This window comes from Thalassophryne amazonica, chromosome 20 (assembly GCF_902500255.1).
Source record: "Thalassophryne amazonica chromosome 20, fThaAma1.1, whole genome shotgun sequence".
Classification (NCBI taxonomy): Eukaryota; Metazoa; Chordata; class Actinopteri; order Batrachoidiformes; family Batrachoididae; genus Thalassophryne; species Thalassophryne amazonica.
The window spans coordinates 24923004-24946086 of NC_047122.1; the positions used below are offsets into that span (position 1 = coordinate 24923004).

The 23083-nt window shown below is 42.4% G+C and overlaps 1 protein-coding gene across 4 annotated transcripts in view; it reads left to right on the top strand.

Annotated features, from left to right (window-relative positions):
- LOC117501603 (glutamate receptor ionotropic, kainate 5-like) overlaps positions 1 to 23083 on the top strand; it is a 382609-nt gene that overhangs the window by 230182 nt on the left and 129344 nt on the right. For all 4 annotated transcript variants that reach the window (XM_034160521.1, XM_034160520.1, XM_034160519.1 and 1 more), the window contains 2 exons: positions 5882 to 6040; positions 22472 to 22636. In XM_034160521.1, the coding sequence (XP_034016412.1) occupies positions 5932 to 6040; positions 22472 to 22636 (274 nt within the window). In that variant the 5' untranslated portion in view covers positions 5882 to 5931. The remainder of the gene's footprint in view (positions 1 to 5881; positions 6041 to 22471; positions 22637 to 23083) is intronic.

Genomic DNA, 23083 nt, shown 5'->3' on the forward strand with positions numbered 1-23083 from the left:
CGGCAACAGGTGGTTTAGTTTTTTTGTTCACGGACTTTCTTCCAGTTTCTGTGTCTTTCACCCAATGCCATCTTATGTGTGAAGGGACCCTACGGTTAGCCTGCTTTTTAAGCCTGCATTTGGCCCACCCCCAGGTGGGTGGCCTTGCCCTACTGTGTGGATCAGTGGAGCTATGAGGCTGGTTGAAGAGTGTTGCGTTTGACATTGCAAGCAGGTGACCGCGATTGCGTTGTTTATATCTGAGCGATATGTGTTATATCAAAACTTTGTGATGCATGTGTTTGTCCCAGTGTGATAAACAAAGAACAGAACATTTCATGGCACCATCCCAGACAGAGATACAAAGACCTTAGTTTTTACTGTACGCAAATGAAGACCAGCATTCAGGTCAAATCCAGTCTGTAACATGAAATGGTCTGAGGACAGGCGTCATTCAACATTCCATCTAACATCATGAAGCGGTGAATCTCTGAAGCAAAGTGTCGCCCATCGAAATGAGACTGTGTCAGAAAGAAATCTGTCTGGAATCTTCCACTGGATCACTGTAGAACTCTGGAAAACAACATTTCTGTGCTGTGAAAAATCAATTTTCACCACTTTGTCAGTCACGCTTTGTGTTCCATGGTGCTTGCTGCAGCTGCCTGTGCAGCGTGACGGCCGCACTTTATGAAGAACTACATTATGTGCAGGAAACAAACCTCCTGCTGTTTCGTCAGGCAGAAATGTGTCGTGTGTCAGTCGCTAAATGAGAGGATTACCATGTCATTATGGCGGTTTGAGTCAGCAATGCTGCATTTCATGAGGCCGCCACTGCAAAATAAAATCTCTTTATCCCCCGAAGGCACAGAAAACTAATATCCTACATTTAGACGAGCATTAAGGGCCATTACCCGACAAAGTGCTTTATCCACGTCTCTGCTTTGAAAAAAAATGTTTTTTATTGCATCTATGAGGAGGTGGGGAAGATAACGTCGTTCACTTCAGAGCCGCTGCTCATTCTTTGCCAGACAAGTCAACAGAGCCGCAGACGCCATGATGGCAGCCGGTAAAAATGTTAGAATTCTGTTTTATATCTTTAAAAACTGGCAATAACTCGTGCACAGGAAGAAATCTTTACTAAGCCCAAGCAATCGCTGATTAACTGCAAGAAGTCTCATGAAAATACAGAACTGATGCACACTGTTGGGAAAGTGTAGGAACACGGACCCACAACAGGGGGCGCAAATGAACGGACAATGGAGTAAGTCAAATAACAACGCTTTACTGTTGTGAATGTGCACAACGAATACAACCAATCACAGAAATGGACAACAGTCAATTTACAAAAGTGTCGTGTGGGCAGGCTCGAAGATAGGAGACGCCTCTCCAAGGTAAGACCGGTACCACACGGCTTCCTCCGCCACAGGACCCCGGGTATACTGGAGCCGCCAAGTCCCGAACTCCCAGGTGGCCACTGCCTCCGCGTGTCGGACCTGGTACTGCTGGCGAGGAACAAAAACACAATTAAAGGTGGGCGCGTTTGCACCCAGTAATCCACACGGCAGGAAAGCTACCTCCACCTCTCGTTGGAAAAAAAGGTCTGTTATCACTCACAAAAGTCACAAAAGGTTACTGTCAAGCAGTCAGCTGAGAATATTACCTTCCAGGTAGAACGATATCTCGGCAATGAGGTGGAGATGCCGTCCTGCTGATATACCCCACTGATGATTGCCGTCAGCTGTCTCAGGTGATGGGTGACAGCTGTCACCGAGGCTGCTCCCGTGAGGCGGCGGCGCCCTCTGGTGCCTGGAGCCCGCACTCCAGGCAGGGCGCCCTCTGGTGGTGGTGGGCCAGCAGTACCTCCTCTTCAGCGGCCCACACAACACACACTGCGAAATAAATTTACATCTGTGCTTTTCTCCATTTATGACTTCATCATGAAGTCATTCAAACCAATCAAATATTTTTTCCTGATTAAAAATAAATAACAGCTATATACAGACATATCGATGCCATTCTGGTTCCTGCCAAAAACAAATTAGACACGATTACCGTATTTTCTGGAGTATAAGTCACACCTAAAATGACTCTTGAAGAGGAAAAACCATATGGTTGTGCTCAAAGGTTTACATACCAGAACACATGGCAGAATTTTTTGGGCCATTTTTCAGAGAATATGAATGATAACACAAAAACCTTTTTTTCACTCATGGTTAACCATTGGGTGAAGCCACTTATTGTCCAAGAATTGTGTTTACTCTTTTTAAATCATAATGACAACAGAAACTACCCCAATGACCCTGATCAAAAGTTTACACACCCCTGTTCTTAATACAGTGTATTGCCCCCTTTAACATCAATGACAGCTTGGAGTCTTTTGTTGTAGTTGTGGATGAGGCTCTCTGATGGTGAAGCTGCCACTGAATATGTCTTGGAATTTATTTACATCAGTTACGAAGAAATACAAACAGTATGGCACTCTATAGTAAATCTGCATGGAGTAGACAGTTCTCAAAAACTGAGTGACTGTGCAAGAAGGAGAAGAGTGAGGAAAGCCACCAAGACACCCAGACAACCCAGAAGAAGTTATAGGCTTATATGGCTGTGATTGGAGAAACTGTGCACAGTGCAAACTTTGCATTTTGTATCACCAGTTATACAGCTTCATTATTACTTGTTTAAAACAAGACCTGAAGATTTAGCTACAAATTGCCAGAAGGTACATCTGAGATGCAATCCTGGATTTGATCTGTTTTGATGAAAGAATATCACTCTCCACTCTACTCCACTATGAAGCAAAGAATGATAACACAAGGGTTTGTGTTTTCATGTCGGGAACCGGTTCTTTTCAGGTAACCTTAAGAAATGATTCGACCCATTGACATCAATAGCCTTTTTGCTTAACGATTCCATTATCGGTCCTTCAGAGTGGCCGTTGTTTTTGGGGGTGTTTGTCAGGAAAATGATCATTTCTCTACATTGATTACAGACCCTGCAGCAGGTCTGTATAATCAACCGTTTCTGCAGTGTGGCTTTGCTTTGAACTTTGAACCATTGAAGCAGTGCTTCGATCTTCGATCTGCTGCTTCATTGGTTCTTTGTTTTATTTCGCTTTATCTTAATTTTTCCCCGCTAAAACCCTAAAGAGCATATGTCTGTGAGTAATATTTACCTTTTTTATGTTAAACTGACCTGTTATGGTCTTCTGAAACAGTTGATAGATGTATTTTATAACTTAAAAACGAGGCCGATGCTAATGCGTTAGCGTGTCTCTGGCATTTTCAATGTTAAAGTTAGCATTAAGCTGAGCCATTATCAAGCCTCCCTTCCCAGCACGCAAAGGATTCTGTGATACTCTAAAACCGTGAATAGACAAACAAAAACATTCACACCTATGGACAATTTAAAGTTTCCAATTCACCTAATCTGCATGTCTTTGGATGTGGGAGGAAGCTGGAGCACCCGGAGGAAACCCACACAAACAGGGGGAGAACACGCAAACTCCACCCAGAAATGCCAGAGGTGGGACTCGATCCCATGACCTTCTTGCTGTGATGCAACAGTGCTAACCACTAAGCCACTATGTGTCTCTCCTATATAAGTAACCATTAAAATTCTTATTATTAATAATGAATGTGTGATTTTTCGGTATACAAGTCACACCAATGTATAAGTTGTAGGATCTCCCAAATTAGTTAAAAATGTGACTTTTTCTCAGGAAAATATGCTACATCATGTAATCTAGCGACTTTTAGCGACTTTCCAGTGAGCCATTAGTAACGACTCATTTGTTTGGGGGGCGGTGGGGGGCAAGCAATGTCACTACCATAACTTTGTCAGGCAGCAATCGACTTGTTTCAGCCTCTCAAACCCGATACCGCTGAGGAGGATTTTCTGACAGGCAGCGGCCTCAAAACTGATGAAGACTTTTACTGTAAATGTCTTCAGATGACTAACGCCTGAAACAGGTGCCGCTAATAGAGCCGCAGACGTTATCAGCCTCTGAGCTGCTACAGTGAACTGCAGTCATTTTTATTTATATTTATTTTTAAATCATCAGGGTCCTGTCACCTCATGTTGCCTGTTGACATGATAGAACCTCCTACATGAGGAACCCAAATTAATTACGTCCATTTGTTTACTGCTGCCTGAAAGCAGATCTGGTTTCATCAGCGTGCTCGCCGTCTCTTTCTGCTCGGGTTTCTGTCACTCAGAGCGTGGCTGTAATAATATTTCCCTTTTCTTATCGGGCTCCTCCGTTTCTTCTTCTTTTGATGTCTTTTTTCTGTCTCACTTTGTGTCAGTGTTCATTCACGTGACTGTCACAACTGCAGATTAGAGTTTGATTCCAGACGCACGGCTGCTCGCTGTTTCTTGCTTTCAGTTCCTCTAAAAGCCAGCGTCATTTTCCCAAGTGCTGGTGAGCAAAGTAGTTGGAAAATTGGAATAAAAAGAAAAATAGAAATGGCACTAACTTTTTATGTGCACTTGGGCTTTTCAATCTACATTCATCTCTGAGGCCCACAATAGCTTCATTTTCAGACAGTAAGTTAGATGGTGGCGCTTTGATGCCACACAGATACTAAAACAGAACCAAGGAACATGATGACGAAATGATGATGAGAACAAAATGCCCCATTAAATCTGGTGGGTCTCGAGATTTTGCTTCGCCTGGTGTGTAATGAGTCCTCTCCACCTCTAGGTGGCAGTACAGCCAGCAACAGTTCAGATTACAACATGGGTTCGATTCCCACCTGTGGCCTTTCTGTGCGCAGTTTCCATGTTCTCCTTGTGTTCCCTCCAAATGCTCCGGCTTCCTCCCACATCCAGACATGTAGGTTGGAGACCAAGTGGGTTTGATTCCAGGCTGTGTGGGTATCAAAATCCAACTTCTTGTCTGCGTCATGACACTTGGGCAGTGGATCAAATAGGGGATTGTCTGTTGGGGTGAAATGCAGTGGGGACCTTGTATGCCCTGTGGTAACCATGAAGGCCCAATAAGAACCCTGAACAAGAAATGGCTAACATAGCTCTGGTGAAACAAGAAGGCTTCAATGGCGGATCAAGTGGATGATGTGGTGGTTTGTAATCCAACAGCCAGGAAGGTGAATGAAGGGTGCAGCAGTTCCTCAGACCCTGATCTTCTGGGAAATCCCAGAAGATCATGATAAGATAAGGATCTGTACAGGATCATGTGTTTGTTGGCATGCAACAACATTTTCATATTAAACAAACCCATGCACAGGCATCTCTAGATCAACCCTGGATGTAGATTTTCTCTATGTCTGCCATCTCGTCCAGGATTACATCAAGAGACAATCTTCCTCACCTCAATGACCTGTCCGTGTCCTTGGACATCACATAATCTGTATGGTCTCAGTCCATCCAGTTATCAGTGGGTATTGACCATAGCTTGAGAAATAACTCATACTGGACCAGCATCCCATCCAAGGGGAGTGTTTGACTCGCGTCACATTTATACTATGGTATCCAGGGGTTAACCCAATGGGCTTTGGGAGGTGTATAGGTTAAGATTCAAACCTGTTCTCACTGTGTATCCAGGAACACATTTCATCCCAGATTCAGTTTGTAACGTTGACGACAGAATCTCAAGGTGTAACTAAGGGAAGAGATAGTCAGTTACTCTGAATTGCGGTCGAATGCGGATCTGCTTTGTGTGCTTCACGTACATGAGTTGACTCTGCTTTTAATGAGGTTTTTCCTCATACTAATTTAAACAACATGATATATAGTAGAGCAACGTATCCTCTCCTACAGGTGGCAGTACATCCAGATGGAAATTGTTCAGTGTGATGCATAATGCGTACCAAGGTTTTTCCTCTCCTACAGCTGACAAGATCCAGCACATTTCTTTATTTTCATGAGCCCTCCTCTCCTGCAGGTGGCGGTACAGGCAGCCAGTAGACCGTTCTCCATGAGGAGCAGTGGAAGATGCCGGCTCTGCCAGCGCTGCTGCTGTCGATTTATGTTGTAATCTTGCTGCTGACCATGGCACCGCTGTTCTTCAACCAGGCCAACACCCTCTCTGCTGTTCGGATGGGTGAGTCTCCGTCACAAATACATGAAAGAATGAATGAATGAATTAATGAATTTATTTATTCGACACACACATACTTAACAAAAAATCTAGTAAAACAAAAACAAAAATGCATAATTTCCCACACAGCCACATAGCATGATGGAACCACCTCCAAATTTTACTGTAGGTATCAAGTGTTTTTCTTGGAATGCTGTGTTCTTTTTCAGCCATGTATACCACCCCTTGTTATGTCCAAATAACTCAATTTTAGTTTCATCGGTCCACAGCACCTTAATTCAAAATGAAGCTGGCTTGTCCAAATGTGCTTTAGCATACCTCAAGCGACTGTTTGTGATGTGTACGCAGCATCATACAGCATCTCTTTGTGCAAAGTGCGCTGTACAGTTGAACGATACACAGATACACTATCTGAAGCAAGATCATGTTGTAGGTCTTTGGAGCAGGTCTGTGGGTTGACTATGACTGTTCTCACCATCCTTCGCTTCAGCTTATCTGAGATTTTTCTTGGCCTGGCACTTTGGGCCTTAACTAGTACTGTGCCTGTGGTCTTCCATTTCCTCACTATGTTCTTCACAGTGGAAACTGACAGCTGAAATTTCTGAGATAGCTTTTTGTATCCTTCCCCTAAACCATGATGTTGAACAATCTTTGTTTTCAGATCATTTGAGAGTTGTTTAGAGGCTCCCATGTTGCCAGTCTTTAGAAGAGATGCAAAGATGGGAAACATTTGCAAACAGCCACCTTAAATATCCTTTCTCATGATTGGATTCACCTGTGAAAGGAGGTCAAGGGTCAGTGAGCTTACCAAACCAATTTTGTGTTCCATTAATTAGTGCTAAATGTATTCAAATCAATAAAATGACAAGGGTGCCCAAACCTTTGCATACAACTGTGTGTGTATCTCTCTCTCTCTCTCTCTCTCTCTCTCTCTCTCTCTCTCTCTCTCTCTATATATATATATATATATATATATATATATATATATATACACACACTCATAACAACAAATACCAAAAAAACAAACAAACAAACAAAAAAAACAAGCACAGACAATATAGACGGGCATGCACATAACTGGTACTCATGGTGCTTTTGCATGCTAAAAATAAATGATGCGCAGCAGAAAACACAAAGGAAGCACTTCATAGGAAGAACGCAATGACAGATTGCAGGAATGTATGCTGTCTCCTGTGCTTCAATGATTTTTAGCACACATGAGCACCATGAGTTCCAGTTATGTGCACCTCTGAATATAGATTAATCAATGAATTAAAATATCTCAACACAACAGAACAAACAGTAGTGCACAATGCACAATAAAAAATAAAAACAACAACAACAAAAACAATAACAAACTCAGTTAACCTAATTCTTCATACAAGAAGATTCATACAAGATATTACATTGTTTTTGTAAAGTCTTTTTAAGCCAACTAAAGTACCAGATAATTTAATGCTATCAGAACAGTTATTCCAAATTTTTACACCTTTTACAGAAACACAATGACTTTTTACAGTAGTTAAAGTCTTTAATTTATCAAATTAAAGACTCGAACTGGAATTAAAGACATCTACTACAATACACCTTGTTTTCCGTCTGTGTTTGAGCACATTAACCAAATTTGACTCTGACCCAGACAGTCAACATGACAGCTTAGATCAACTGAAGCTAAACCACCTGAGTGCCTGGTTTCAAACTTAACACTCTTAAAACTTAAAACTCTTAAATCTTGAACTCTGCCAAAGTTCACTCTGAGGGCTTGCAGTAGACGTACGTTTGGCTGAGAGATCCAGTTACTGGGTGTTGGGCATCAAGAGACAACACGGTGACCCACATGAGCCCCCTCTAGTTCGGTTCTGACCAACACAATCCCAACCACCGCACTCATGGGTCATCCGTGACACTTGGTACTCTTTGGTTTCAGCGATTCCAGTAACTGACACACTGAAAACCTATTGATTAGAAGTTTCTAGAGGAGGCAGAGGACACACCCACACAACACCTGGCTACAGCAGGGAGGTGGTTGCTGCTAGAATCGCAGAGGGACTGTTGGCCTATCTGGGTGGTCACCAGTCAGAATCCAAAACAGAACCGAGGTCACTTTGATTGTGGTGATTTCACTGTATGTTAACAATGCAAGTGAAGGCACGGTCCAGACAGGTGTTGTACTTTGTTACTATGAGTGTTTGTGTAACACTGATCCTCCTGTCAGAATGTTGGACACTTCCAGTCCTAGGGGTCTGGTGACTGATCTGCCAGTCAGTTGCAAAACACTGAATTTGACTGAGATTGAAAATTGAGAATGCAAAATAATGGAGGATGGGCAAAGCTGCAGGGATCAAGGCAGATGTTCTTCTGGTACTGCAACAAGTCTGGGAGACAGGTGTCATCCCAACCGACTGGAAGAAAGGATGTCCTAGTCCCTGCTGGAAAGGGTTACCACCTGGACTTGTTATTCGACTGCTCTCTGTGCACAGGAAGGCTTGCAAAGATCATTCTTAATCAGATTCAATCCACATTACTTGTCATTTGGAGACCAGAGCAGAGCTTCACACCCAAGAAGTCAAATATCAACTGCATTTTAGCTCTGCGAGTAATCACTGAATGCACGCGTGAATATTGGCAGTGTACATTTCACTCTAAAGCTTTTGCGTTAGATGTTTGGGCTGCTCTCTGGGACATCCTGGACACCATGTCCACTCCATAAACAGGTGCTGTGTGTGTTCTGGCTTAGTCTGGGTGTTCTGGAGTCCAACAACTTTTAATGCCTTTTTGTGTGAGGAAATATTTGCTGACCTTGACTTTGTCGTGAATACTGTGATCTCTGTGGAATGAATAAATACCACAGCTGTGGCACTTGAGAAGGTGAGCGAGGAGTCAGGGTTTGGGATTATCAAGACTAACGTCCAGGCTTTAAATGACTTCCTGCACTTGGCCATCAGAAGCTCTGTGCAGTGAAAGGGTTGAACTTGTAGAGTTTTACTTAGGGCAGTGGTGTCAAAGGTGATACCACAAAGGTCCAAGAGAATGCAGGTTTTTTTGCAACCACTGATTTCAGCAGGTGATCTCACTGATAAAATCACTTTGAGTTCCTCAGTGAAATCACCAGGTGGAGTCAGTACTTTGGGTATCTCTTGGGGCACCACTGACTTAAGGTTTATCAGTGGTAACACTCATGTCTCTGCGTCCTTGGTGTTTGAGACTGAGAGATGCATGTAAACCGCTTATGGCAGGGGTGTCCACATTTTTCAGCATGCAAGCTACTTTTAAAATGACCAAGTCAAAATGATCTACACTACAAGCGCTAAACATATATTGACTTATCAATTAAACTTAGTGCAGAACTGGAGTAAAACTTAGTCCCAGAGTAATACTGGCTTAAACATTTTAGTTGTTAAAATTATTATTATTATTATTATTATTATTATTATTATTATTATTATTATTATACAGTGCATGCAAAAAACTATACACAGCACTTAACTTTTTCCACATTTTGTTATGTTACAGCCTTAATCGAAAATGGAGTAAATTCATTTTTTTCCCCAAAATTCTACTCACAACACCCCATAATGACAACATGAAAAAAGTTTTTGAAATTTTTGCAAATGTATTAAACATAAAAACCTAAGGAATCACATGTCCATAAGTATTCACAGCCTTTGCTCAATACTCTGTTGATGCATCTTTGGCAGCAATTACAGCCTCAGTTCAATTAAATTTTTAATTTATTTTCATTTATATAGCACCAAATCACAACAGAGTTGCCTCAAGGTGCTTCACACAAGTAAGGTCTAACCTTACTAACCCCCAGAGCAGCAGCGGTAAGGAAAAACCCTCTCTGAGGAAGAAACCTCAAGCAGACCAGACTCAAAGGAGTGACCCTCTGCTTGGGCCATGCTACAGACAATTCAGAAACAATTCACAAAACAAATATACAGGAAATGCTGTTGGTGCACATGACAGGAGGGTCTCAGTTCCTCTTGAATATGATGCCACAAGCTTGGTGCACCTAGCTTTGGGCAGTTTTGTCCATTCTTCTTTGCATCACCTCTCAAGCATCAGGTTGGATGGGGAGCGTCAGTGCACAGCCATTTTCACATCTCTCCAGAGATGTTCAATCAGACTCAGGTCTGGGCTCTGGCTGGGCCACTCAAGGACATTCACAGAGTTGTCCTGAAGCCACTCCTTTGATATCTTGGCTATGTGTCTTGCTGAACCGTCTCCCCAATCTGAGGTCAAGAGCGCTCTGAAGCAGGCCTTTATCCAGGATGTCTCAGTCAGTGTTGCCACAGTTACTTTGAAAAAGTAATCCAATTACTGTTTACTGATTATTCCTTGAGTAACTCCTTAGTTAGTTGTTGAAATTATTATTATTATTATTATTATTATTATTATTATTATTATAAGAAGTAGTAGTAGTAGTATTTCATGAAAAATGTCTTCAAAAGTGGACCTTTAATCTAGGGGTGTTGTGGGGAGCAGTGTCCCTCCCCCCATGCCCCCTTTCCATCTAGATCCGCCCCTGGTTTGCCGTCTGAGCAGGAAGAATGATAATGTATATTTATGCAGGAAGCATGACTAGATTGACAAGTACGAATGTTTTATCTGGGTTTTTTACATCATGTCGTCCTCACAGAGAGAGTTTAGGCACATATGGGTGGAAAAAGATCCTGTGACCTTGAGAACATGGGTCATCTACCCTTCTCCTGATGATCACCTGTTCTAAATGTTTTCCATCAATGTCTACTTACTGGGTGGTTGATCTTTGATCTAGATCTCTCTATGCTTATCTGGTAATAAGCAGCAGCTCCACGGTCTGTATGGGACTTATTTCATTCACATGCACTTTCTTTTAAGACAAACGTTTGTAATGTCATGCTTTTTCCTCGTGGTTCCCACTTGTTGAGGATTTTCTGTCATGCTATCATGTTTGCTTTTTCGTTCTTTTTTTTATTAAATAAGTTTGGAATCTAGATAGAAAGAGAAATCCAGCAGATGCAGGAGGACTGAGTTCTGGTGACTTCAAGCTAAATCCCGTCACAGATACATCGGACCATTTTCAATGCTGTCTTACCACTTCCAGCCTCCTGGGGGCAGTGGGCCTCACTAATGTCAAATGGATTTTGCAAGATTACCTGGATTGAATAAATAATTTCTTTTTTGGTAGACATCCTTTGCAAAACTGATGACTGGCATCAGAGGGCTGATGCATAACGTATGCGCTCGACTCACCACAATATAAATGCGTAAGTAAATATACATCTGTCTGCAATGGTGTTTTTGACTATGTATGACTTGAACTTATGAATTCTGAGTCATTTATCCCAAATATTTTACTGATTATTAGGGGGTGATGTAAAGATTATACTGATCATTATATTGATCAGGTTTTGTGGTCCAAAAACAGGTGTTTTTTTGGACCATGTTTTATTGGATCTTTGACCAAACTACTCCAAAATTTAATGTTTGGAGTAGAAATGTTTTCAAAAAGGGTTAAAGGCGACCCTCTTGCCATGGCAGCACGCATGTGCCTGCAAGTTTGCCGAAGCTGATAAAAGCAACAGGGATTTGAACTCCATCCATCAGGACTGAAAGACGAACAGGAAGGACAAAACAAACAAAACAACCTTATCAGCTCCAAGGATGAGCAGAGAGAGATGGAGCTTTTACCTCTAACATTAAGTTAATCTCCTCTGAGGAGATGAGACGTGCTGATAGCGGAGCGGCACCCACATCACAACACCGAGATCCACTGAGAGTTTGTTTGCAATTATAATGATACGAAGCGAGAAGAAAACAAAACACACAGATGACAAAGAGAAGACTGACAACGATAGAAAATCACCAAAGTACGACTAAAGGGGAGAGTTAGACACAAATAATATAAGAGAACTTCCAAACTAAGCAGAGTCACCTAACCTCTGCTCCCCCAAAGGGGCAGCATAACCTTGGCTCTCCCAAAGGGCATATTACCTCAACTCCCCCAAAGGGCTACGTAACCTTGGCTCCCCCAAAAGGTGCATTACCACGGCTCCTCCTAAGGGCTGCATAACCTCAACTCCCCCAAAGGTCTGCATAACGCCTGCATCCCCAAGGGGCTGCATAACCTCGGATCCCCCAAAGGGCTGCATAACCTCGGCTCCCCAAAGGGCTGCATAACATCCATGCCCTGAAGGTCTGCATAACACCTGTATTCCCAAATGGCTGTATAATCTCAGCTCCCCCAGAGGGCCGGATAACATCCTTGCTCCCAAAGGGCCATATAACCTCTCTGCCCCCAAACGGCCATGTAATGTCTGCTCTCCCAAAGGGCCGCTCTGCTCTGTAGGCAGAGTGGAGGTTATGTTTGCCGTTGAAGGTAAATCATTGTACAGGGAAGCGGATTTTATTTTATTTTTTTAATTATTTATTTTTGGATTCTTTGAGCATGGACGTGATAAACAGCCGGGTCCTTAAATACTCTGAGGTTATTACTCTTTTGGCGTCTACCTCATAAATGAAGGTGACGTTTTTATTATTTAGAAAGGTTGTTGACTGAAGTCTGAATCCACTGAAGTTGCTTTGGATTTTTTTTTTTTTTTGAATCTCCAAATGTCTCATTATTCTCAGTAAACATCTGATATAAATCATTGATTTCCACAACAGCCGAAAAGCGTCTCAGTCAATGAACTAATTGATTAATTGTTGCAGTTTTTGAACAAAGAAACAAACATCTGACACATTTTGAGGAACAGCAGTTTGAAACACTCCAAAACACTTTTGATCGTTTCATTCTGATCCACTGAATCAATCCCAGCGAAACACTTCACATAAACGGCAATCAGCGCGTCTAATTAACAGTCTCACATGCTTAACGAGCGTCAATGCTGAGAAACGACCCACATGTGATCCAGCAGCGTCTCCCCGTGCTCCCGTTTGCTGGAACAGTTCCTGCTCAGACATCTGAGGTCATCAGCGCGTCTGCAGAGAGACGGCGCGTCATGGCGTTTATTTGCCAAGAAATCAACAGCTGCTCTGTGATTGGTCACTGCTGCCGAATCCTAAAGTCTGTGGTCCTATTAGCTGGTTAAAATCCACTTTAAGAGTAAAAGGCACAAAACAACTGAGTGCAAACCAACACACACACACACACACACACACACACACACACACACACACACACACACACACACACACACACACACACACACACTACAATGTACCATTGACAGGTTGCACCGTAAAGAACTTATTGGGCCTTTTATTGTTTATTGATTAACGGTGCTATAAATATTTGCAGCCCTACGAATTCATTATTTTCTCCATTCAGAAGCTTTTCTTTTGTTCATAATTCCAGAACACACACCCCGACAAAGTTTTCGTTTCGTCTTTCGTCTCCATTTCACATTTTTTGCATTTTTTACAGTTTTCATTTCCTTTTTGTTCTCTGTACTTTGCGTGACGAAACAGCGTTCAGAGTGACGGCTTTTAGATGCGAGTCTTTCAGGACGTGTCTACATCCCCTCGTGGCTAAAGATGGGAGTGGAAAGCAGGCTCATGCACATGTAGCGGCTGCACTCTGCGTTGTGTTGTTATGACTCCACCCATTCGCTCCCCTTGGGACACGGACTCACGATCCTTGGCATGGAAGTCAGACTCTCTAACCAGAAGGCTAAACCCTGGGCCTCTGGCCTTGTGACCAGAGAATCCTTTTGAGCTGTTGGGAGTGAGGTTTACTACCTACATCTGCACAGCGACACCTGATGGCCTCCGTTACACACATACGTGCACTACCATGATACCTGAGATTTATAACGAACCATGTGCACACATGGATTGATAATTTTTAATTTCTTCACAATCTTAGAAATGAGTCTCCTGGACTTTGAAGAAAACTGATGCTTCAGTGGCCTCCTCAGAATACCACTGTAGCAGCTGTTCTGTGTTGTGTTTGACAGCGACCACTTGCTCCCCTTGGGAAACAAACACACGATCTCCAGCATGGGGGGGTGGATGCTCTGACCAGTCCGCCAAAACCCGCGCTACTATTTCTGACACAAGTCTCTTTGGTCACATCAACAAACATGCTGCTCTTAAAGGAACCAAAGTGTAATAGTGGATGCCACAGGGCAACCGTGCACCAGTGGTGGGCACAGTTCCGCTTATCCGCTAACCGATAATTATCGAAGGTAATGTTTTCATTATTGGATTAACTTTTCAGATAACTTTGAAAACCATCATTGGACTAATTATCTTCTGATAAGTTTTGGTCTGATAACTTTTAGACCACGAACATATTTTTGCAGACATGGTAAACAAAGCTGAATAGTTACAAACATCTATGAGATCTAAATCAGTTAAGCACCTATCTGTTAAATGTTTCATAGTAGATGCACAGTTCTATCCTCGGAGAGCTGGTTCTAGAAGAAACCACTCTATTCTCTGCAGGCAAAGGAGAACTGGTCACAAAAAAAGACTAATTTCTTTTGACCCCATACTGATACACTGGCAATATCACCCAAGTCATCCAGAGGCATACAGTTTTAACTTATGGTTCAAATTATAGCCAAACTAGTTTCCAACAAGTTATTTAAATTAACGTCATGTCTGAAGTTTTATAAAGTGAAAATATCAGATATATGTTTTAGTTTTAAAGTAATGCATTCATTTTGAAGGTTTTAGTGTGGACATGCTGCTGATGCATTATGGGTAATCGCAGTACAGTCACGACAGGAGAAATGCATTTGAGACGCTCTGATCAGGCTTCACACAGACAAAAGCATTAAACTCTTTGGGTATTGTGCCTAAAACTCTTGTGAATATATTCTCTGGGTTTATCGACATTTGTTATTGTGTTTGTTTTATGTCAAAATGCCAGAAGAAGCTCAGGTTGCTCATCCATTATTTTCTGTTGGAATCATTGCAATCGATTCCTGTTTGCTCTTTAACATCTTGCTTATGTCAAACACTGTCTGTTGTCTTTGTTCCAGAGTAATATATATAAAAGATGTCTGAAATTCAGTTTTCATTTCCACGCATTCAGCAGATGCGGCTTATCTGGAATTTTGTTTTGGCAAATTTTCACGGTCTCTACTCCCATCTACTGGCCAGTAGTGTTCATGGCAGTATTTGCCCTAGCACTGGGCGTCCAGTAGTTGGCAGTGTTCTATTTATTTTGACACCGGCTATATCAGATGGTTATCTAATTACAACTTGGCTTTTGTTTTTAAATGCCTTTTTTTACAAATAAAAAAATGGCATATTTTACAAAAGCACATTTATTTGTAAACAACACACAACACCTCACATTAACATGTTGGTTTACATAGAATGAATGAGTCAACAATCAGTGTTAGCGGAGGCACATTTTACCCATAATCCTTTGCCATCTGTCTGTGTTTCTTACAAAACTTGCATAATAAGTGCATTATTCAACATTAAAATATATATGTTATATTTTAACTTTGTACAAATGACAGAATTGACATTAATTAAGTTATTCTATCAGTATTAATTTTATTTATAAACCAAACCATATGTCAGGACTGCTTTACCTCCGCATCACGGCAATGCTGTCATTGAGCAGAGAGTTGAGCTTTGCTGCTCTTTTCAATTGCTTCTCTACTGGAAGCTATGTAATAAACAGGAGCTTCCAGCAGTGGGCAACGCACAAAGACAGAAATGCTGGCTTATTGTTTAGGTCTGTAGACACTTTTGATGCTACCAGAAGTGATCGTGGTGTTAAAACTCAAAATCAGCTTGTTAGTTGTTGCAAGTGTACCAGAGACAATATTGGAAGTTATCGGTTGTCTGTAGCTTCCGATTTTTTGGGGTGGTTTATCGGTTTAGCTTTATAAAAGACAACTTTTTAGTTAGCTGATTATCTGTTATCAAAGCAAATTTTTTGGTTAGCACTGCCCACCACTGCTGTGCCCTAGGGCCCCGTGCAGCCCGCTCTATATGCCTTAAGCACCTGTACAGCTTTCCAATGCCTTAAGGCCCCCATGCAGGCCCCTGTAGACCCCTATGACCCCTGTGTTGTCCCCCCATAGAAGCCCTACAGAACCTGTGCACCCTCTGTAGACGCTCTAGAGCCCCTGCACAGTCCCCCGAAGATGCCCTAGGGCCCCATGGAGTCCGCTGTATACGTCTTAAGCACCTGTACAGCTTTCCAATGCCTTAAGGCCCCCATGCAGGCCCCTGTAGACCCCTAGGGCCCCTGTGCAGTCCCCTGTAGATGCCCTACAGAACCCATGCACCCTTTGTAGACACTCTAGAGCCCCTGCACAGTCCCCCGAAGATGCCCTAGGGCCCCATGGAGTCCGCTGTATACGTCTTAAGCACCTGTACAGCTTCCCAATGCCTTAAGGCCCCCGTGCAGCCCCCTGTAGACCCCTATGATCCCTGTGTAGCCCCCCCATAGAAGCCCTACAGAACCTGTGCACCCCCAGTAGATGCCCTAGAGCAGGGGTGGCCAAGTCCGGTCCTCAAGAGCCACATTCCTGACACTCTTAGTTGTCTCCCTGCTCCAACACACCTGAATCCAATGAAAGACTCGTTAGCAGACTTTTAATGAGCCTTTCATTGGATTCAGGTGTGTTGGAGCAGGGAGACAACTAAGAGTGTCAGGAATGTGGCTCTCGAGGACCGAACTTGGCCACCCCTGCCCTAGAGTCTCCATGCAGTCTACTGTAGATGCCCCAATGCCCCTGTTTAGCCCCATTAGATACCCTTCGGCCCCTGTGCACGGGCTTCCTGCACCCCAGTAATGACTCCACAGACTTTTACAGACTTATTTGACTTGGCAGAGGAAGATTAAAAAAAATAAAAATGTGCAAAGTTTCACACTCATTGTTAGATCTGCTTTGATCGTTAGTTGTTTGACATTTCTTAGGTTGTCCGATTTTGGACTGACTTCAGTAAGTCACAGCCGTCTAAAGTAAGTCCCTTCGGCTGCTCCCTTGTTTGCACTTGGGATCGCCACAGCAAATCCAAGGTGGATATGCATGTTGAATTGGCACAAGTTTTACGCCGGATGCCCTTCCTGACGCAACTCCACATTACTTGGAGAAATGTGGCAGGGGTGGGATTTGAACCCGGAACCTTCTGAACTGAAACCAAGCGCATTAACCACTTGGCCACCACCCCTGCTCAGTAAGTCACAGCCGTATAACGATTTGAAAACATCAACTTACATTGTTGAAATCCAGAGAACGTGAAGTGAATGTTGAAGTCACATCAGCATTCAGACAGAAAGTGGTGGAGGGAGATTTTATGATTCAGGAGGAGCTTCAGCGTCCTTCAGCTACTGCAGAACTCTTCCAAGAATTATTTAGAAGATGTTTAGTCAGTCATTTGGAACGAGTTATTATCTTATGTTCACCATTAAATGTGTGTAAACCACAAGGCAGCACTCTGTAAAAACATAGTTTATCACTGCAGACAAGTATTTATCCTTTGAAAACCACATCACAGTTTATCTTTCAAATTTTACACTTGAGTCATTTTGGAAAGTGGAAATTTCACTTTTTATTTGAAATTAGAAGGTACTCGTTGAGCGCACACCTCTGCCAAGGCCACATATTGCTTCGAATGTCTGCATCCTTGTGTTTCATGGTTGCTGCATTCCACAAGAATGCGATGGTTTGCAGTACAGGTACAAACATCACCACCTGCTGAGCCGCTGTCGAGTGAAACCTCACTGCTGTTCTGTTTGAGCGCTGAAACGTTACCTTATAAAGTCCAGTTTCACCAACAGGCAGACAACCATTTCTGGTTCGATTCCCCTTTCTGGGTCTTGTTGCATCTGTCAGCTTATCTCTGGCCCCTGGAGGCCAAATGTCCGTCCTCGTATCACAGAGTATCAACTCCAGCTGGTGTGCTGTGAAGTACATGTTAGTCATCTTTTTTTCTGGATCAACTCCCCCTGCAGAGGTAAAAAGAGAATCATGCTGTGGTGCCAACTCCACTTTGGAAGAAGTTTTGTCATCTTTATATATCAATAATCTATGATGCTCCTTCAAGAAGACAAGAGCAACAGCATTTTACACCTCAGCGGTTTGGGGCTGTGGGGATCCACCGCAACAGATTTCATCATACTGAAAGAATGAAGGAGGTTGAAGCTTTTTGCTGAGACTAACTTTGTGTGCATAGACTCCTAAGTGCACTGGATTGACATGCACTTCCTGATGCAACTCCACAGGTATAAGAAGACAGGGCCATGGTTTGAACCCATGACCTTCTTGCTGGGAGGCAGAAGAGCATGTACTGTTCCACCGAAACAGAAGCAATAAGTTATAATAGTGCAGCAGAAAACTGAAACGATCCTTCAAATGCTGATACAAGCACCAAATTTGGCACAAATACTCCTTAGACATTACTCTTTTTGAAAAAAATGATTTGCCACTTTAATTTTCATTAGGTGGCACATAGGGGTCAATTGAAGAATTACACAGGGGTCAAAATTAAAAGATGCTGCAAACATATTGAGAACTACACCACATTATTTGTTTGATCATAAATATTCCAAGGTACCAAAATTGGAGCAACTTTAACTTTTGACCCCTGTACAAACTGAAATTGACCTTTGTCACCATTCTTGCTGTTTTTACCCCATAACCCATTCAGTCATAGTCCAAACTATACCTTTTTGGAATCTTTGTAATCAGACAAATAATGTGGTATCATTATCAACCTGGCTACCTGGTTGGCTGTCTATTAAAAATTTAAGTGGCCAATCTTTTTTTTTTTTCAAAAGAGTAATGTCAAAGGAGTACTTGTGCTGAATTTGATGCTTATATCAGCATTTGCAGGATTCCTCTGTAAATATTCTGTTATCTGCTGCATTATAATAATGTTATCCCAAATCCATTTTAGGGTTCTTCAGCTTTGACAGACTTATGAATGATCCAAGTGCTTTTCAAATTCTGGGGTGTGAACATCCACAGCATGGCTCCGTGTACATCACCAAATGATGTGACCTGAATCCGACTTTATTTTCCATCAGGTCGGAGGAATACTATAACTCTTCATATGTATGCCTAAAGCTTGGAACACTCAGTGGATTTGATTTTATATCACTTTGCGGAGTATGAATATCACAGTTTTTTTTTCTGTATTATCACCTCTTTAATTTGGTATTTTATGCATTTTTGTTGTTGTTTTTATTTCTGGCATTTATTCTTTTATTATTTGAATTTATTTTGTTTCATACTTTGATTCCTGGGAAAACCCAAAACAAATGTGATGTTTCAGTATATTATAATTGGTGTATAAGTGGAAGGACCACAACACCTTAAAAAAATGTTGTGCACTCTAGAAAATATGTTAGTTCTGAACCCCAACCAGAGGCCCATCATATCAACATTTAGACAGACAGCACTTTGTTCATTTTACTGATTAACACAATTAAACAGATAAAAATTTCATACCATAAATTTTGATGATGACAGTAATACATTTGAAACACTTCTGTGTTTCTGTTTAGCTCTTTAACACCATCTCATGGCTGCTTTTTAGAATTACACCTGAAACACAATGAATGATAGTTAACAACTTTTAAAACGATGCATTGTTCTCACTGTGATCAGAGACTTTCATGTGATGAATTACTTTTTAAATTATTATTATTATTTGTGTGTGTGTGTGTGTGTGTGTGGGGGGGGGGGGGGGTAGCGTGCTTGAGGATCCTGATGTTTGGCTGTAATCAGAACGTTCCGATCATTTACAGGTGACTTATGAACATGAATGTGAGCCATCCAGGAAAAGACAGATTCAGGTCACTTCAGCCTGTAATGTGAACGTGAAGTTGTCTGGGGAGACGCACAGCTTCACAAATTGATGAACTGAAAATAATCTTTCAGTATTTGTTGCACACAAATTGTTAGTTTATCTCTTTCCCTCCACCGAAACCGGACGGGTTCTGGGTTTAAATGGCGTTGAAATATGACGATCTGCAGCTCAGCTTTTTCTCTCTCTCTCTCTCCTTCCTTCATACCATGGAAATGGGATTTGCCTCTGGGTGCACTTTCCAAATGTTGAACAACCTGATCACACTTCCTCCTGCATCCCATCTGGTATCTGTGCCACTCTGATAGTTTGCATTTCCGCCCGAGGCCCGAACGCACCGTGGCATTTTACTCCGCGCTCACGATGCAAAGCAGGCGAGTCAGCAGGGAGGCGGCTGCAAAAATGAACATGGCAGGTGTTACTGTATACAGCCACCGGCTATGTCTCCTCTGCCAGTTCTAGGGTGCAAAATGGATATGATGGTTGCAGTTGCGGAGAAGCCAAAGCTTCCTGGTTCAGGACCCGAGCTGTTAGATTTATTTACATGTGGCATCCTGTCAAAGCTGCTCATGAAGGGATCAGATCTGCTTCATGATCTCCATGAGTATGACAGCTGGTTAAACCTGTCTAGAACTGGATGTTCTCGAAGTGAGGGAAGCCACCAAGATATCCAGCACAACTCTGGTACAAGGTTCAATGGCTATGATTGGAGAAACCTTTCACTTTTGCTTCAGAAGTTCCAGCTTCATGATCTCCATGAGTATGACAGTTTGGTAAATGTATCAAGTGCAGGACGTTCTCCAAGTGAGGGAAGCCAACAGCTTCATGATCTCCGTGGAGGATGTAGGATTTTAAGGTACCACTCTGCAGCTGACTTAGAAACAACAGATTTAACCAACATCCACTTTAGATCAGATCCCTCTGCATGGCAGCGGACCCTCTCCATAGCCCGGTCAAAAGCTTGGAGACTAAAAGGGCTGTGATTGGTCAATTTCCAAGTTTCACTCCTTCTTCTCCAGTTGCATTTTAATAATTTTGCAATGAGCATGTCGATTGCATTTTGATCATGGATCAAATACATACATTTGGCAGAAAAGTCCACAAATATGACCAACTTCACAACACGGACTCTATAACTACAAACACACTCAAATGACCCGCAGTTCATGGAAAGAAATTGCACGTACTGTACCTTTGGTTTGGATGTTGGTGGTTATATAAAGAAGTGGAGCTCTTTGAGGGACAAATTGATCCAGAAAAAGCCACTGTTCCTGCAGTAAATTGCAATAAGACACTGACCAACGTGACAGAGAACATTAAAAGCATCACACACATGTCGATTGCATGGCCACACAGTTACGTAGTTGTAGAAGCATAAATCAGGCTTTAGGATTTTAAGGTACCACTCTGCAGCAGACTTAGAAAAAAAGAGTGATTTGACCAAATGTAATCCTGTTTAATACACATAATGTCCGGCGCTTATTTAAGGCAGGCGTTTATTTTTTGAGACGGAGTTTTGCCCCGGCAATAAAGTGAGGCAGGCATCTATTCATGGTCAGGCGTTTAATCACCGTCACCTGTGTGCTTGCTCTAGGGGTTGGTAAGCTTAGACCTTACTTGTGTGAAGCGCACTGAGGCAACTTGTTGTGATTTGGCGCTATATAAATGATAATGAAATGATTTGCTGTACATATAACGGATTTTGTCCATTTTATACATATAGTGGATTTCAATTATAATGGACAAAATTCCATCCAATCCATTACATGTGAGTTTTACTGTACAGCAAAAAACATCAAACGGACATGATTTGAAGGTACATACAAAAACGTGACTGCAAAGTTGAATCCATTCTGTCACAGAGCTGATCCCTGCAGCAAATCTCTGTGGAGTTTTTTTTTTAGGTGTGATGGCTGTGCATCTGGGCCGTTTGAACAGCCACTCCTGCCTCTGTCATTTATGTTGAGCTTTCTGATCCTGTGCTATTCAGTCATAATTATTACCCTTCACCTCCTTTTATAAAACTAATCTCATCTCTTTTCAGTGATACTCTCTATTATACTGAGGTGGGTGTGAGAGTGCACTTTCTCAAAATAGAATTCATGTTGTATTGACAGGCTTGCTCGGGTCTAGGCCAGTGTGGGAGTTTGGTGGTGGTGGTTGTGGTGGTGGGGGGATTTCAGACATGGTCCAAGACACCCGGTCCTTGTGTGAGTACGCATCTGAGCAGGTCATTTGCACTTTGAAGAAACGTCAGTATTGATATTTTGGCTATGAGTCACATTTACTAGATGTGATGAAGCATTCAGGTGCTTCAGTGTTGAGGACTCCAGCAGCTGGAGCAGGTCAAGGACACGCCCACATTTCACCTGGCTGCAGCAGATAGACACTTTGGAGAAGTGGGGATGGACTGGTTGTCTGCCTGGGTGGTTGCCGTCCAGGACCCAGTGCAGGGTTCTGTATTGTGTTGGATGCAGTGACACCAGCGCATGTTCCCTGACCTGCATTCTTCTTTATTGACTCTTTTTTAAACATCATTTAACTCCTGATATTTTATTTTTGTGTCCCATGAAGTTGATTTCCTCGACACCCCTGAACAAATAAGCTTAAAGGTGGTTTCATCAAAAAATTATTTCTGTCCTTTTTCCCCTCCTCCACCAGCGGCCATGTTGGACGGCCAGCCATTGTGTGGGCGTGGTGAGCGCCTGGCACTGGCTCTGGCGAGGGAGAACATCAACAGTCTGATGGAGGAGTCTTCTCAGGCCAGAGTGGAGGTGGACGTCTACGAGCTGCAGAGGGACTCCCAGTACGAGACCACAGACACCAGTGAGTCCGAACACGTGGCGGTGGGTGTGGCATTCTCACTGCGATCATGCATTACTTCAAATGCCATATTTACTGCATTAAGCAGCTCTGCTCCACATTAGCCAAACAATAATGTCAGATTACATTCAATTTCCAATAAAAAGATGTCCACTTAAAAGTGAAATAAAACAACACAATCAAAACTTTCAGGAAATTCATGTAAAAATATCATTTTTCAATATTCATTTTTTTTTCCAGAGTACATAAGCATTTGTCCTTTAACTACTCAGATCATATCAGCTCCGTGGTTCATTTTGTGCAGCAAGTCCACACACTCTCACTCAAACCTACGGCCAATAGAGGGTTTTCAATCACGTGACCGATTTGCTGCAGGACAGGTGCCGTCTCCAGTCTGGATTACAAGGAGGCGTGTGATAGAAAAATGGAGAGAATGTACGGTTATTACAA